The 15,449-nt window shown below is 42.8% G+C and overlaps 1 protein-coding gene across 1 annotated transcript; it reads right to left on the bottom strand.

Moving 5' to 3' along the window:
- Nucleotides 1-2,597: 2,597 nt before the first annotated feature.
- On the bottom strand, nt 2,598-15,098 carry DHX40 (DEAH (Asp-Glu-Ala-His) box polypeptide 40; the record flags this gene model as incomplete). The annotated part of the gene is made up of 16 exons (XM_009868350.1): nt 2,598-2,737; nt 4,561-4,789; nt 5,184-5,253; nt 5,594-5,688; nt 6,024-6,132; nt 6,413-6,527; nt 8,570-8,727; nt 9,415-9,495; nt 10,029-10,211; nt 10,713-10,799; nt 11,192-11,291; nt 12,112-12,243; nt 12,796-12,862; nt 13,065-13,295; nt 14,467-14,586; nt 14,953-15,098. Coding segments are annotated over 16 exons (2,063 nt in total), but the record flags the coding sequence as incomplete, so codon positions are not given.
- Between the last annotated feature and the right edge of the window lie 351 nt (nt 15,099-15,449).

Below are 15,449 nucleotides of genomic sequence, written 5' to 3' on the forward strand. Positions count from 1 at the left end.
CCGGCCCGTTCCCCCGCTCCTCAGGCTCTGCCCGCCGTTTGTGCCCCGATCTGAGGATGTGGGCCCGGGTGCTGCAGTGCTGCTCTGCGCTGAGTCGTTCCGCCAGCGACAGAGGAGGGTTTATTTCCCCTAGCACATCCTATTAAGAAAAACATAAAATAAAGCAGGGCAGGACCACAAACTGGTACCAGTGTTCTTCTTTCCCTCTGCCAAAACCCCGGGAGGTCAACGAACAGAGCAGAGGGCTCTTCCCTTGTAACCCTGTTAATAAGTACAGTAATATATGAAACTTCACCTTTCCTTGTCAGCTTATTAACTCTTTATTGACTGACACCATATTCCAGCCCACAGCACAAGGTAAAACAACATTTTTCACCCCACGACCACAGTATTCCAAGTGCTTTCCCACGAGGCTGCGTGTGCCGGAACACACGGGCCCCCCAGCAGCGCTCAGCTCTCTCCTCATTTTGCAATCTCACCATTATTTCCTCAGACCGTTTTTCCTTGGTCTAACATTCATTATTTCAAAACCTCTGAGCAGCCCTAGAGCACAGGGGAAAACAACTCCCTTCTTGCTACTAAGAAAGTAGGAGGGAAAATAAAAAAAGAAAAAAAAAAAGCATATTAGTTTCTGCCATGAGACATATAGCCCCAAGCAAGAGCGAGCATTCTAGCTACGGATCTCAGACCCAGCGTGTGGTGCAGATGGCATTTGACTTGCAAGCAGCTATGACATTGCAAATATAAATCAATGTAAACAGCAATAATTCGTGGGCTTCTGCAAAATTCAGACTATGGGTTTAGTCAAGTAAAAGCATTGGCTTTTTCAAAACAGAGCCCGAGCTACAGCATGGAAGAACAAAACCCTTCCCCATCTGAATGCAGGATCAAGGGCCCAACGAAAGAGGAATTGTAAACATGCCACTTCCTACGAAGATTGATCATAACCAGCCATTGTTTCATGTACGTACTCCCTTAGGAACTGGCAAGGCAGTCATCAGTCATCCTGCTGCTGCTCTGAGCTCCGTACGCACAGCAAAGGGGCAGGCACGGCAATTCTCTGGCTGTCTGGAACTCCGAGACTGGAACTTGCAGGGCAGCCGCAGGCATCACCGCTCGCTCCAGCTATTGCCGCTGACAGCTACGGTGTTGCCCGAGTTAAGCCTCTTACAGCCACACGAGGTAGCAACCGCCGGCATATGCCGCAGCCTCTCCCAGCTCCGAGGGACAGGAATCACGCCTCTTCCCTAGGTTTGGCGACCACACAGACCAGCTGCAGCTTTTTCATTTTAATAGGTACCAATCACAGAGAGAGGGACAATTATCAGTGCTACCTTCTTTATGGAGAATAATATTATCATATTCCCCATAAGAGAACCCTGAGGCTTCTGAAAGCTTATGATCAGCCAGAGCCCGTGCAGGACAGAGGTGGAACGTTCCACATTTTACACCAAGGTTCAAGCTTCCTTACAACATCACTTTAACAGTGCTAGCCAGCTACCTGAAAAAACACCTGAAGGTGATGCAATGCTGTGCACAACTGAGGCATGGAAAAGGACAGTAGGCTCTTCCAGTTTTTTGGAAATTGTCTTACACAAAAAGATGACTTACTAAAAAAAGCAAAAATTACAAGCTCCACACTAGACCAACTGGAACATTTTAGGATTATTAAGGTGACAGTAGGGGATCAGCTCTTTATTTAGAAGGAAACCAACTTTATGATGACAAAGCATCACAGCTTCTTTCTTCTGTACTGGCGTCAGGAAAAAAAAGCAGCTAGTAGTTCCTTGTGTGTTCTTTCTACACATTTGAAACACTCATTCTTCAGACCGAAATCCCCACCTTTTAAAAATAACAGCCACCAAACTCAGAACAGCCCACCAGGCATCAGGCCTGCTAACAGACTGCAGGACATAACCTGGCCAAGTACTGGACCGACTGCTGGGGTATTTTTTTTTTTTGCCAAATGGAAAACACACAGCGCTAAGTCATCCCCAACAAAAAAATAAAATAAAATTACACACTGTGTAAGAATGTGAAAAGATTTAGAAAATATTTTGCATACAAAGACGTCTTCACCCAGAACCACCACTGTACATGGTACAGCACAATACAGAACGGGAACAACACTGTGTGCAACAGAGAATGCAGGTGGCAAACATCCTTGTGAATTTAGATCCTCATGGTTTCATCATTAAAGGAACATTTACTACACATTTTTCTGAGCAGCAGGAGCAGGAAGACTGTAGAGCCATAATCATACAAAGTAAAAAAGAGATAAAAAGTAACAGTCCCACTCCTTTAAAAAATAACCTTTAAGATCATTTTATTAATAATGGCACCAAGACCTTTCCCAGTCAACATGTGAGGCCGCTAAATTGTGGCCAATGTCACGTAGCAACAAAATTCAGCTTGGTAACTTTTCCTTGCTGGACACAGCAAAGGAAGATTGTGCTCGTATGCTTCAGCACTCAAGCTCACCACAAAGCAGAAGTTTTCCCCTGACTGCAGTCAGTCATTTTGCATTATGCAAACATACCCGGAGCAACTGCACCAAACTGCCTTTCCTCACAGCGGGAGCGGAGCAGCCGTGAGTGTTACCCCAATTCTTTTATTGGGCCACTTAAGCCCTGTGCTCTTTGCTGCTTTCTCTCCAGGTAGCGAGCTCGGGCATCCAGTATCGACTGATCATCATTCCTTCTCTCCATCTTCTTTGCAGAGTTGTCTGTGACTCCTTCTGGGGGAGAGGAGAGAAGGAAATATAACCTCCTTTGTCAAAAAACAACTCCCTAGCATTACAATTCCTCCTGTTTGCAAAACACCTAAATCCCCTCCAACAGAATCCCGAATGTTTTTCAAGTCCCAGTCAGTCATTTGAGTGACTTCCAGAGAGGACAGACTGTACCACAGCAGGGAGGGGAAAAAAAGTAAAATAAAATCATGCCTTAATTCCCATGTCAATATTTGCACCTGGGCTCATCTCATCCCCAAATGTGTACCTGACTTTTTACTGTAACAGATACTCTGCATCTTGTGTTCTATGCACCAATTTCTTCTCTAAATTACAAATCTCAAACTCAGGTTTAAGCAGGAGAGGGATAGAACTGGGAGCAGGAAAAAAAAAAAGCTTGGAATAAACTATCTTTACAAATTCCTGAAGGCAGGAGGAAGAGGGAGGATAACATACTGATAAAAGAGTGGGAAAATCAACACTCCAGACCAGACACCATTAAAAATGCACATTCTCTCACTGAGCTGAGACCTTGGGAGTGCTTCTCCCAGAAGGAAAGAAAACCAGAAAATATTATTGGCTTAAAATAATAATAATAATTTCAAAGACCTTGAGAGTCTACATATTGTGTGAACGAAGCGGCTGCTGCAGCCTGTTCCTAGGACTGGGGACCAGATTCTTTAATACGAGGTAGGAGCTTTAATCAACATTCACTATTGGAATATTTGCAATTATTCTGTCTTGAAATCAACTAATCATTCAGCTCATGCTGCAGCCTTTCTTTCCATTGGGCACTAATTAAGCCTTTATCAGCTATTCATGCACCCATTTTTATGAAGCCCCCAGAAATACAACAATCTCAATTTAATTTACAATTGCCTGGTGAAGTCAGAAATTTAAGATGAATAGAGGGCAAACTTCAGCGCCTTGGCATTTCAAACAAATAGAGGAGGTTCCTCTACATTATCCAGTAACACAAATATTGTCAACAAATTTATAACCACACCCAATTAATGTTTTTATCATTTTAAATGGTGGTTTTATACAAGAATGCAGGACAGAAAGAGACGCTGGTCTCTAGACCAGGACTAGAGTGCTAGACTTTACTTTTTTTTTAACTGTTAAGGAAACCAAAGAGAATCTATACTGCCAGTGCCTCTACTGTATATCAAATCAATGTTTCAGAAGGGTCAGTTCAGGAGTAAGAGGCCCTTCAAATACTTGGCTGCTTTACAAAACCTGCTGACGGAAGAATTCAAAGAATGTTGAGCAGTCAGATCAGATAAAGGCACCAGTTTTAATTAAAACTCACTATTTAAACGTATGGCATTAAATTCATCATTAGAACGAGACATTTGCCAAAATCTGTTACTTTTTCCCCCTGTGTTTTTTGTTGGTGTGGTTTTTTATGTTGGGTATTTTTCACTCCCACCTCACAGCCCTTGGGACTTCTCTCTGTCAGGACAGTGTTACTTCGGGTACCTATGGCTAGATACCCTTTGAAACTTAAACAATTGTCAGACTCAAAATACTTTTATTCAACTCTGTGTTAAAAGTTTTGCTCCTGTCAGCTACAGTAAACCATAAGAAGGGGAGAGCACGGCAAGAACCAGTAAGCAAGCATCGCTACACACACACTGCGATGGCAGGAAAAAGAGGATTGTAGAGCTGTAGTAAAAAAAGAAAACAGCTAGAGATACACATAACAAATGTTAAGCACATCCAAATTAACACCTATTAGTCCAGAATGCATTCAGTGACGTTATACACACACCCCCACAAAGAAGAAAATCACACACGCCGTAGACATGAACTAGTCATATGCTTACCATACTGTCTTTTGAGGTCTTCCTTATGTTTCCATTTGGTTATTTCCTCTTCTGTTACTTCCTCCCGTGCCACACTGCTCAGTTCATATGCATCAATTTGATGCAATCTGGGCAACAAGTCTTTGACCCATTCATAACGAACAGGACACACTGTCCGGACATAGATTTTAGACGTCACTGTGACATCATGGAAGATGATCCACTCGAGGCGAGTCTCCTGGTTATAGAGCTGAAAAATATTTCAGAACTGATATAGAATTTTTATTTCTAAAGCACCCTCCGCCAGAACATCTTCCAGCACTTCAGATGCAAGAATGAGATAAAGCTGACATCGCCCTAAGTTTTCAGACACGAAAACTAAGGCATAATGACTTGCTTAAAATTGCCCACGAAATCCAAAGAGCCAAAGAGAAAGCTCAGCCTATGTCACACTCGTTTCCTAAGCCAAACGTTTACCAAATTTGTAGAAGTAAGGCTGTTTCTCACTCTCAAAATGAACACTGCAGCAGTGCTTCTCCTGGCTCTAAGTTAGCACAAACCAAACCGAAGAGGAAGAGTTCACAGGGACCTGCCTCATATTCCTTTTATAGATCCTTCGCTACTAAAAGACTTTGGTAACTTACTGTGGATGAAGGATGGATGTAGACTATGCTGCCATGTCCGTCCATTGTGCAGAATGTCCTGGCTGCAGATCTGAAAGATTTGTGGAGGGGAAAAAAAAAATAATTAAAAATCAAGCATACTTTCCTGTAATTACAGCAACACTAACCTAAGCAGGTCAGCAGCAGCCAAGGAAAAAACAAAACAAAACGAACTCGTATGTTTAAGAAGAGGAAGATCCTTCAGAATTAAGCTGAATTAAGAGTGCCCACCAGGCTTCCAGCCCTGAGCAGAAACACCACTTTCAGCTGCAATGGCTACTTTGCTACTTTTACCAACATACAGCCTTACTATTCTGTTTCAATATGGAAGTACACCTTTAAAAAATACGGATATATCCCTTCCATTCAATTCTCTGAACTTTATTACTTACCTCCTGGCTACATTGATAAAGTATCCTGCACATAAACACCTCCTTAGTAGTTCAGTTCTGGAGCCTTCAAATGTCTCTTTAGGGAAGTCTGGCAGCTATTTAAAGAAAAAAAAAAAACAACAAACCAACCACAACATGAATCATGATCTTTCATAAAGAAAAAGGTGCTACACCCCCTCCATCCCGTGGATTTTCAATTCTGAGGTTCTCACCCTACAGAAAACACGAGGAAAGGAGGAAAACCCTCCCTTATTGCTTGTTACCACCATTGTACCTCTAAGTTACACAAGCTACAGCAAGGATCCTTTAATAAATACTTCAGTGTATTAGTTTCTACCGGCAAAAGGCAGTAGCTATCTGGCAAAGGCCAAGCAGTCCAGTCAAGTATAAACTTATATAACTCAATCATATATAAAAATTAATTTTTTACCTGTTTCAATTTACTGATTATTTCCCGAAGTTGTTTTTCCACACTAAAAGCAGATTTTAAAGCTCTCCAATGGATCCAGTATTTCTGGCACCAAGCTGAAGGAGACTTGCTGAGAATAGAAATACTTGTATTATCAAGAAGCCCTTTGTAAGCTGCAGGCAGAAAGTTGCCTCTATTGTTTGTTACGTCGTACAAAGAAGGCAACCTACACAGGCCAATACTTTGTTAGTTTAAATAATAAGTGTCCTGATAGAAATTACAGATCACAATAAAGAATAAATCTGCCATTAGACACAAGTACATAGATATATGCAATATATCTAGAAACGGTCAGCAGCTGTGAGCTTTGAGCAAAGTAGAGCCACTTACTGTAAGGAAACATTTTATACCTTGCTTTGCACTGTTCAAAAATATTTAAGAGGGTTGCAAAGTCATTGCATCCTCCTACTTGTGAGGAAAGTTCCTGATGCTGAAGCTCTGCCTCCTTTTGCTTCTGAGGATCACCTGAGAAAGCAAGTTATACCTCACTTGAACAAAATCATTTTTATTTATTACTCCTACTTAATTTCCTGTTAGCATTTTTTCAAAGTCTGTCTGACAGCTTTGGCCCTTTATTTGTGATATTTTTAGATTCCTCTCTCCTCCACAGCTGCATTTACAGTTCTTCCTCCTTCCACTGCTGCAGAAAAAGAACACCTAGATGCTATTAAGACTGTGATTAATCTCATCAGTCAGCACTAGAGAGGAAGAATTCTAGTCTCTTGGAAAGAAAGGTTCTAGGCATTTCTCTCTCACAATCGTTTCAGATGCCAACGCAGAAAGATAAAAGAACAGTGGCCTTATACAAACAACTTGCTTGGATCAAGAGAAAGTTTTACCCTGAGAGAAAAAACAAGACTGTTGAAATGGAGATCTTAAAATAAATAAGAGTCTAGAAAAAATGCAATCTCTGAGTTTAGTGGGAATTCGCCTTCACTAAATGCTAGGAATGTACTAGGCAAAAGCAACAATTCCAAAAGTGTTATTTCAAGTCTGAAATACCAAAGAATTTCTTCCCCAGCACAACCTATTCCTCTCCGTAGAGAAGGACACGGCTGCAAAAGTCAACATGTTGCATTGCTGCTGCGCTGCAGACAACGTCAGGAGCTTGTGGATGAAGTCGGGAGGCCTGTTCATATACACATCGCACACGAGCAAGTGCCTTCAGGACAGGAGTCTCTGTGTTTGTGTCCTAATGTACAGGGTTGCTGGAGAGTAATGAACATGTGTGCATCAGCTAGCTGAACAGATAACGAGGGCATCTTGCCAGATGGAGGATGGGAAAGCAAGGGCACATTTGTGGGAACGTGAAAAACCCCAGAGCAGAATCCAGGTTATCAGTACTGTCAGCAGTGTCTGTAGCTGTTGCACTAACGGGCACAGTTAATAGACTACAGAGATAACTGGACAAGAGCCAATGAGTGACTAGAAAGGACAAAGGTCTCCCACAAAGACTGTGCTACATATAGACTATACGTAGCACAGCTAGGGGGGGCCGGGTCAGGGGCAGACTAAAGGGGAAAGGAGATAGGCAGGAGGACATGAGAGACTGAGTTGAGCACTAGCGAGAGGCGCTAGCTTGAAACCACCACAAAATTACATTTCCATTTTAGAAAAACACTGGAAACAGAGGCAGTCACAAGTTGAGCTTCTCAGCAACTTAAAAGGTCTACTTTGTTAAACACAGTTATTGAACAGAAAAGCCAATCCAGAGGCAATGTCATTTGCTAAAAAAAAAAAAAATATAAATTACTCAGTCCTTGTTGTCTGTACTTAGACCAACAGCAAAACATCTGCTGCGGCATGTTTTGGTTTTCTGGTGGATCCCTACCTTTTCTTTTTTCTTTTCCCTCCTGTAACACATTTTTTTCCCCCTTATGACCTCTCAAGCATTCCACTCGCACATATGTTGCTTTGCAGCTCACAGCCCTGGGACAAACTCAACCCAATTCCATGCTATTCTGAAGTCTCTCACACAGCTGTTGTCCAATTCCTCACGTGCAATGTGCCGAGACTCCCAGACCCCAGAAAGCTGTAAAAGCATACAGGCAAAGTGCCACTGTGTATTTGTCCTAATCTTAACCATTCTTCTTTACAAATCTGCTGTGATGTACTCTGGGAGACAAGTCACTGCACTTGAGGAATCTTCTTCCCACTGCAACCTAAGGGCTATTTAAAGCATTAGTTTAAGGTAAACACTTAAGTCTCCCACCAGTGTTGGGCCCAACTAAGACCAGCTTGCAGACCTGGCAGGCATACACTTAAGCTCAAGGAAGGCTTGTGCTACTCTTGTTCAAAATACAGAATCGGTTCCCACTTTATAACTTTGAGATACACCTCGTGGCCTCCCGAACTATTAGCACAGAAAACTACTCAGAGCAAAAAACCCTGCAGAGAGAAGCTGTAGAAAAAGTCTCCAGGTGAAGTGGTGAGCGCTGCCTAACCACTGCCCGAGAAGCAAAATTCTCCATCCACCCAAGGCTGCTTTGGGATAAGGGGCTTCCTACCTGGACGAATAAAGACATTTTCCACAGACAGCATGGCTGCGATGGGAAGCAGCAGGTCTTCAGAGTCAAGAGAAGCAGCTTTTATGACAGCACAGGTCAGGTTGGGTGGGAGGGGAAACTGCACCAGGAATTCACCCAGTCTTGTCACATGGCCTCTCCTTATCCCAGGAAAAAGATACAAATATGGGATTCAACAAAACTATCTTTAAATGTAAATCAGAACAGGCACACACAATGTCAGCCACCATAGACTGACAAAGAGCACGAAAGCAGCATTTCCCTGTGGGCTGCTCCAACAGTGCCGTCTGCATGAGCACAGGTGGGTGATGGAGACATGAAGCCAAGCGTCCTCAAGCGTTCTCCAGTTTGCTTATGCCTGCTTCATGACAGGCAAAGCCAGCTTTTAAAGTACATCAGCTTCTTAAGATTAAGAAGTTTGGTTGGTGTTTTTTTGCAAGAAGAATTCCTGGAAGCTTAGGATAAGATCTTGCTTCCTGTCTTAAGTTCTTGGATGGGCCTCACAACTAGTGCCTGAGCATCTTCGTCACAACAGTCTGGGATCAGCCATCAGGAACTACAGCACAGAGAGTTGAGGTAATTTGTCTGAGGTCACTCAGGAATTCCAGGACAATGTGGAGAAGCTAATGTGTAGTTCTCCAGTCCTAAGCCATGCTCTAACCCTAGTTTTACAGAGAGTATATTAAAATCCAGTAGTTAACTTCCTGGTCTAACGAGGAAACATATTCAACTGCCGGAAGACGTCCTTTAGCCCACAGGAACAACTCACACTAGCTAAACCATTAGGTTTTAAATTCTTGTAGTGACTACACTCCTTTATTTTTTACCTGTCAATAGCATCACATTGGTAAAGTTCCTTGAGAGCTTCTAAAATATGCCTTTCTTCAGGGCTGTCCAAATAGGGAAATCTGCAATAAAAAATGAAGTTAAAAAAAATCTCCCTGTTCAGACTCAGCACAGCTTAGTTAGTTTTCAAATTTATTAACATACTTTTTTAACCTTCCAATACAAGTCTCTTACCAAAGTGCACATAAGAATCTTCAGTACATGGGTGTATTACTGCATGTGCAGCCTCAAGCTAAATAATTACAATGAAAAATCCCAGCATGGCACACGTAAAGATGAGCTGTCACTTCTGCACATGTATGATCCACAGAGATGAAGCTTTTGGGATATAACTATCAGTATTTTAAAGGGAACACTATTGACAGTTTTGGATAGGAACAGCTAGTTTTGGCAGAACCTCAAAGAGAACCTAAGCTTGAGATCCAATCTGGCGTTAAAGACTGAGGAGAACAGCAGAAAAGCTGATTGTATCGAAGTGTCACAGCTGGCCGGGGACCTAATCCTCCCTCCTGCCAACGGGCTGCTGGTGCCTGTGCTGCCTCACCGCCGACACTCAGGATGAAAAGGATAATCCCCCTCACTCCACGGCGGTTACCTTATGACATCATGCACGGAAAGGCACTTCAAGGTCAGGATCACAGATGTCAGACTGGTTCTCTTGATCTCTGGGACCGTGTGATCAGGCATGCACTGCTCCCAGAATTCTTTGCTGTATAGCCGATAGCTTTTTCCAGATGACGTCCTGCCCGCTCGGCCAGCTCGTTGCCTTGCTTCGCTCCTTCCAAAACAGAAAGGCAGGGACAAAAAAATAAAGCAATCCAAACTCTTGATCCTTTCTGTTATTATCCAAAGAAGCGCACTGTAATTACGATAAATAATAGCAATCTCTAGGATCGTAGATAGGAGATATATTATTCTGTGCAGTAACTGAGAAATCCAGCTATACAAGAACTAGCAGAATGCAGAAGCATTTCTGTGCAAGGGAAATTTTTTTTAAGCTTCTCTGAATCAGGCTTTTGTATTCAGCAAACAAGACGACATGTGAGCTGCTGTTTAGGCTACAGACAATGCATTGTCAATTCCTTCTTAATACTTTTAACTTATAAGAAATTATATGTCCTGAACCACTTTTTATTTATCAGCAAACAAAACAGCTTTAAATTACAGAGTCTCAAATCCATCCCCTCAGCCTTTTTGTTTTCAAAAAAAGATCAAGTGATACACAGTATTGTCAGAGCAACTCCCAGAAACACCAAGCGCAAGACTTTTAAAAACTTACTTTGAAATGGGAACCACCTCCAGTATGTCCAAACCAACTCGGGGGTTATGATTCAACTGCTTCACAAATCCACTATCTACTACATATCTGAAAAAGATTCACACTCTGTCAGAGAAGAAAACAGAGGTCTCAGTAGACAGACACGTAACTGCCACACGCACATCGTCAAAGCAAGAACGTGTTTACCCTACGACTGCTGTGTCTGCAGGGCAGCTGCAGGCCTGCAGTGCCTGCGTCTACAGAACGTTGAAGTCAATATCTCCCAGCACCCAAGGAGACCGTGCTCACTTAATGGAGTTGAGATTTGATTTCAAATTAGGGTCCAACAATATTAGTCATCTGTAAGACTATATAGCAGTAAAAAGGAGGTTTTTTGTTCACTACATACACAAAAAAGACAATTTTTTTTTTTCAAATCTAGTAGAACTTCCCGAATTATTCCCCCTGTTACAGCCTTTATGAAGGACAGGACACCCTACCTGACCCCGTCAATCGTCAGAGATGTTGCAGCGATGTTTGTGGACACCACACATTTTCTAATGCCTGCGGGAGCTGGCAAAAATATCCTTTTCTGTTGATCTAAAATGACAGGCAGTCAGTCAAATGTTATGTTACAATTTGATTTCAAACCACATTTCTAATGCTGTATAAGCTTACTCAAATGCTTAGTAAAAGCCATTTCAATGAAATACCAAAGAAGGTAAAAAATTTTGCTCCCTCCCTGCAGATCATTACCAGATCTTTCGTCTCAGCAGCAATTCCACAGGGAAACTGCTGTCCTGCTCTTCTGAACACTTACTCAGCCTCTTGGCATTCCACGTACTGCATTCACACATTTAAACATCGCACTCAAGTTCATCTGAAAACACAGTGTCTGTGTTCAGTGCAGGTGAAAAGCCTTTGGTTTTAACTCCTGAAAACTAACCGTGGTACTGCTGCCAGATAAACCAGACTGACTCATTCTGATAACCTGCGCTTTTCTATATTGTGTAACACTGTACTATTGCTATCTTCTCTTCCAGGCCTAGTCTCATCACCAAAAAACTACTGGCAATACCTTTTCCTTATAAAATAAAATGCGAGGGCCTAAGTAAGACATCTGATCTTTCAGTTACGCGATATCACCTTCCTAAGCTGGGGACCTTGACGTCATGGGAAGCCATTTCCAGCCAACAAGAATTTTAGCTGGAGGCTTCTGTGCAGGTACAGAGAAGGCTCAAGTTTGATTAGCTTATGAACACCACAAAAAAATCTCTTAGTGCTACACTACTGTAACAAATGGGTTAATTTATGCCATTTTTTCCAATTGCAACAGAAATATTTCATTAGGATACCGTTTATAACTCTTGCAGCTAACATTTATGTAAATTAAGTTTCATATGACATTATATGCCCTTACCTGTTGACATTGATCCATACAATGGCAAGATAAGCAAGCCTTCAATCGACTGATCATGCACTTCATATCGGTAATCAATAGATTCTGCTTTCTTGAAAAGTAAATCGCAAGCTCTTTCTATCTCAATTTGACCTAAAAACCATACAAGAGTGTTTAAGTACCCAGATAGCTACAACTCTGCCTTACTAGCTTGGAACATCTTTAAACAAGATTGTTTTGCCAATGTTACAGAGTCATCAATCCCATTACAAGAAGGAAGCAATATTTACGAGAGTTAGATGAGGAGGGACATCCAGTCTTTCCACAGTGTCTCTCACCAAGGCCTTTCCTTCAAAGATGACTGCGTAAGTGCCTGACCCACACACTGATACAGGGCTTTGCAGCTAAAGAAATTCTCCCTTCCTGAATTAACAACAACATAAAAACCCCACACAGAAAATACAGAGTAAATTTGGCACAGGAAGGAAAGAGCATACACAAATTTTTAAGTTTATGATTTTCTTATCACAGGCATGGATATACCTAAATGTGCACTTCACGGAACTGTGTGTCAACCTGCGAATTTCCCTTCTCTACTTGCTGCTGTGGGACAAGCTAGGCAGTCACTGGAAGGCTGTACTGCTTCACTGGCAGTGCCATGCTTCACCCAGAGCAACCATCAGTAGTAGAAAGAAAAATTCGCACCTGTCAGGAAAACCAAGATGTCGCCTTCTGGTTCATTTAAGTGGACATCCAGTGTCACCTTTACAGCCTGAAACAAACAACAGACAAGCCAGTAAGAGCTGGGATTTCCCTTACGCTTTCTAAAACTCCCAGTACTAATTAATTCTTCCCTATATCCTGCAGAGATGCCAAGAACACAGCAATACAGCTGCTAATTCTGGTCTTTCACAGACGATAACCATACCAAGAACAGAGAATACAACACAGAAACAAAATAAAACGGGCCAGACCTCCGTAACATACGCAGAGCTGCCTACATCCCTTGGGCTGAGCAGGTTGCAGAATATCTCCTTGACAGGATAACTTCTTCCCGGAATATGCAGCACTGAACAGTGTCCAAAGAACTCTGAGAGCTTGTCTACCTCCAGGGTGGCTGACATCACCACCACTTTCATGGCTGTCTTCCTGTTTGGTGGTTTCTTCTGTAGAAATAGTTTCTTCAGCAAACCAAATAAAATATCCTAGAAGAAAAACAGAAGCGGTGTATATTAGTATCCCAGCTTTCTAAGAAGTGCCTGATGAACTTAGAAAAGACTGATTTTAACCCACTGATATTGTGAAGACAAAATCACATCTTCAGGGCCTAAGAGCTCAGAACAGTGCACACACTTACCCTGGTGGTCTTGTAAGCACACTAATTAGTTTTCAGAATTTAATTAGTTTTTTATCAGCTCTTCTCGCAGCCTGTAAACAGAATCTGTGTAATAAAACCCTTGGGTTTTCATTTTTATATTCTCATGGTGAAGTCACTTGCAAGCAGTTACCTCAGACCCATTTTAAAACCTCGTCACTTTTGTCCAGCAAACACTACCTGACAGAGTGTGCACCCTCTTTTGCTGTCCTATTTACTGCTACGACTTCAGGAAGTTTATTTCACTCGGCAGTGGTCTGGATTAAAAATCTGCTCCTTTTAGTCAGACACAGGTGAAGGAGCAATGAGTTCTTACATCCCCCTAGCTCATTCACTTGCAATATCCTCAGACGCTTGAGGGTAGAATTGTGATTCAGAAACCCTTTTCCTCAGCTGCACTTGTAGATTGTGGGACTGGAAGGTCATTTGACACAAAACACATCTCTCGAGGACAGAGCGACTTGAGTTTCACTTTGTTTGCCACAGAAAGGTCAGAGTGACTTTTGATAGCTTTTGGTACTTAGGTCAGCCTAGATACTTCCATGATCCTCAAAGCTGTAATCTCTTTGTACAGTCACATACACACCCTAAGAAACATCAGGCCTTAGAGCAAGAGAGATGTTTCAGGGTTTTGTTTGTTTGCATGTGGGTTTTTTTTTTTTTTAAATTGGGATTCCAGAAAGTTTGTGTTCACTGTGCTGGCTTCAGACTCCCAGAATTTTTGCAAAAGTATCCAACAGGCAAACAAGTATCAACTGCTTTCAAATACAACAGCTACAACAATTCCAATAAGATTACAGGCTGCATCTTACTTTTAGATTATGCAGCATGTAATAAACAAAGCAGCAATTCTACAGCCTCAGGAAAGCAAAGACTAAAGTGCATCTGTGGAAAGTCAGCCAAAATCCTTGGGGATTGTGCAGAAGTGAAAGAAAGGTATAAACAGACCTCAATAAAGGAGAAATAGTGACCCAGAAAGATAGATATAAGGTGACACTCACAGTGCTGAGGCTCCGCTCATGGGCTTCATCCAAAATGATGATACTGTACTTGCTGAGAAGAGGGTCTGCCAATATGTGCCTCAATAAGCAGCCATCGGTCATATACTTGATGGCAGTATCCTGAAAGATTTAATTAGACATTCAGCTGTTACCATGAATTTTCACTTCAAAGTAATGCAAACACTTGTACTCGATTCGTGTATTTCTCCAGAACATGCTCTGAGATTGCATCACAGGTGCCTGGCAATGTTTCACTTGTAAGGTGTTGAAAGTTACACGATACATACAACTGCAGCTTCACCACAGCTGGGCCAGATGGCTTCTCAAGGCTCTGACACTTTCTGCACACAAGGCCCAGCCCCAGGAGAGGCAGCAGGGCTGTGTCGCTCCCGGGAGAGGCCCACAAGGAGAAAACTGAGCCGCAGCCCACTGACCCCACCACACCTTGCCACGATACCTGCAGGAATACAGTCCTCAGCACCCTACCTCGGTGGTGCAGTCGTCAAAGCGGACCTGGTACCCGACGACGCTCCCCAGGGAGCAGCCCATCTCCTCGGCCACCCGCTGTGCCACCGAGATGGTGGCAACGCGCCGGGGTTGGGTGACGCCAATGGCCCCATGCTTGGCGAGGCCTACGGGAGAGACAGGGAGAACAGGGACACTGAGGTGTGCTGCTCAGAGCTGCTTTATACACAAATACCTACACAACACACACAGAGAATGGTTCCAGTTGGAAAGGACCAGTTAGCTCAGTCAGTTGAGCGTAGTGCTAACAACGCTAAGGTCGTGGGTTCGATTCCTGTTCGGTCCCCATGCGTTGCCTGATCTAGTTGAGAGGTGGCATCCCTGGCAGCAGGGAGGATGGATTAAAATGATCTCTGAGGTCCCTTCCAGCTTAGGCCATTCTGTGATTCTGTGACCTTAAAGATCATCTGGTTCCACCCCCTACCATGGGCAGGGACACCTCCCACTGGACCACATCA

The sequence above is a fragment of the Apaloderma vittatum genome, unplaced genomic scaffold (genome assembly GCF_000703405.1).
Source record: "Apaloderma vittatum isolate BGI_N311 unplaced genomic scaffold, ASM70340v1 scaffold16854, whole genome shotgun sequence".
Classification (NCBI taxonomy): Eukaryota; Metazoa; Chordata; class Aves; order Trogoniformes; family Trogonidae; genus Apaloderma; species Apaloderma vittatum.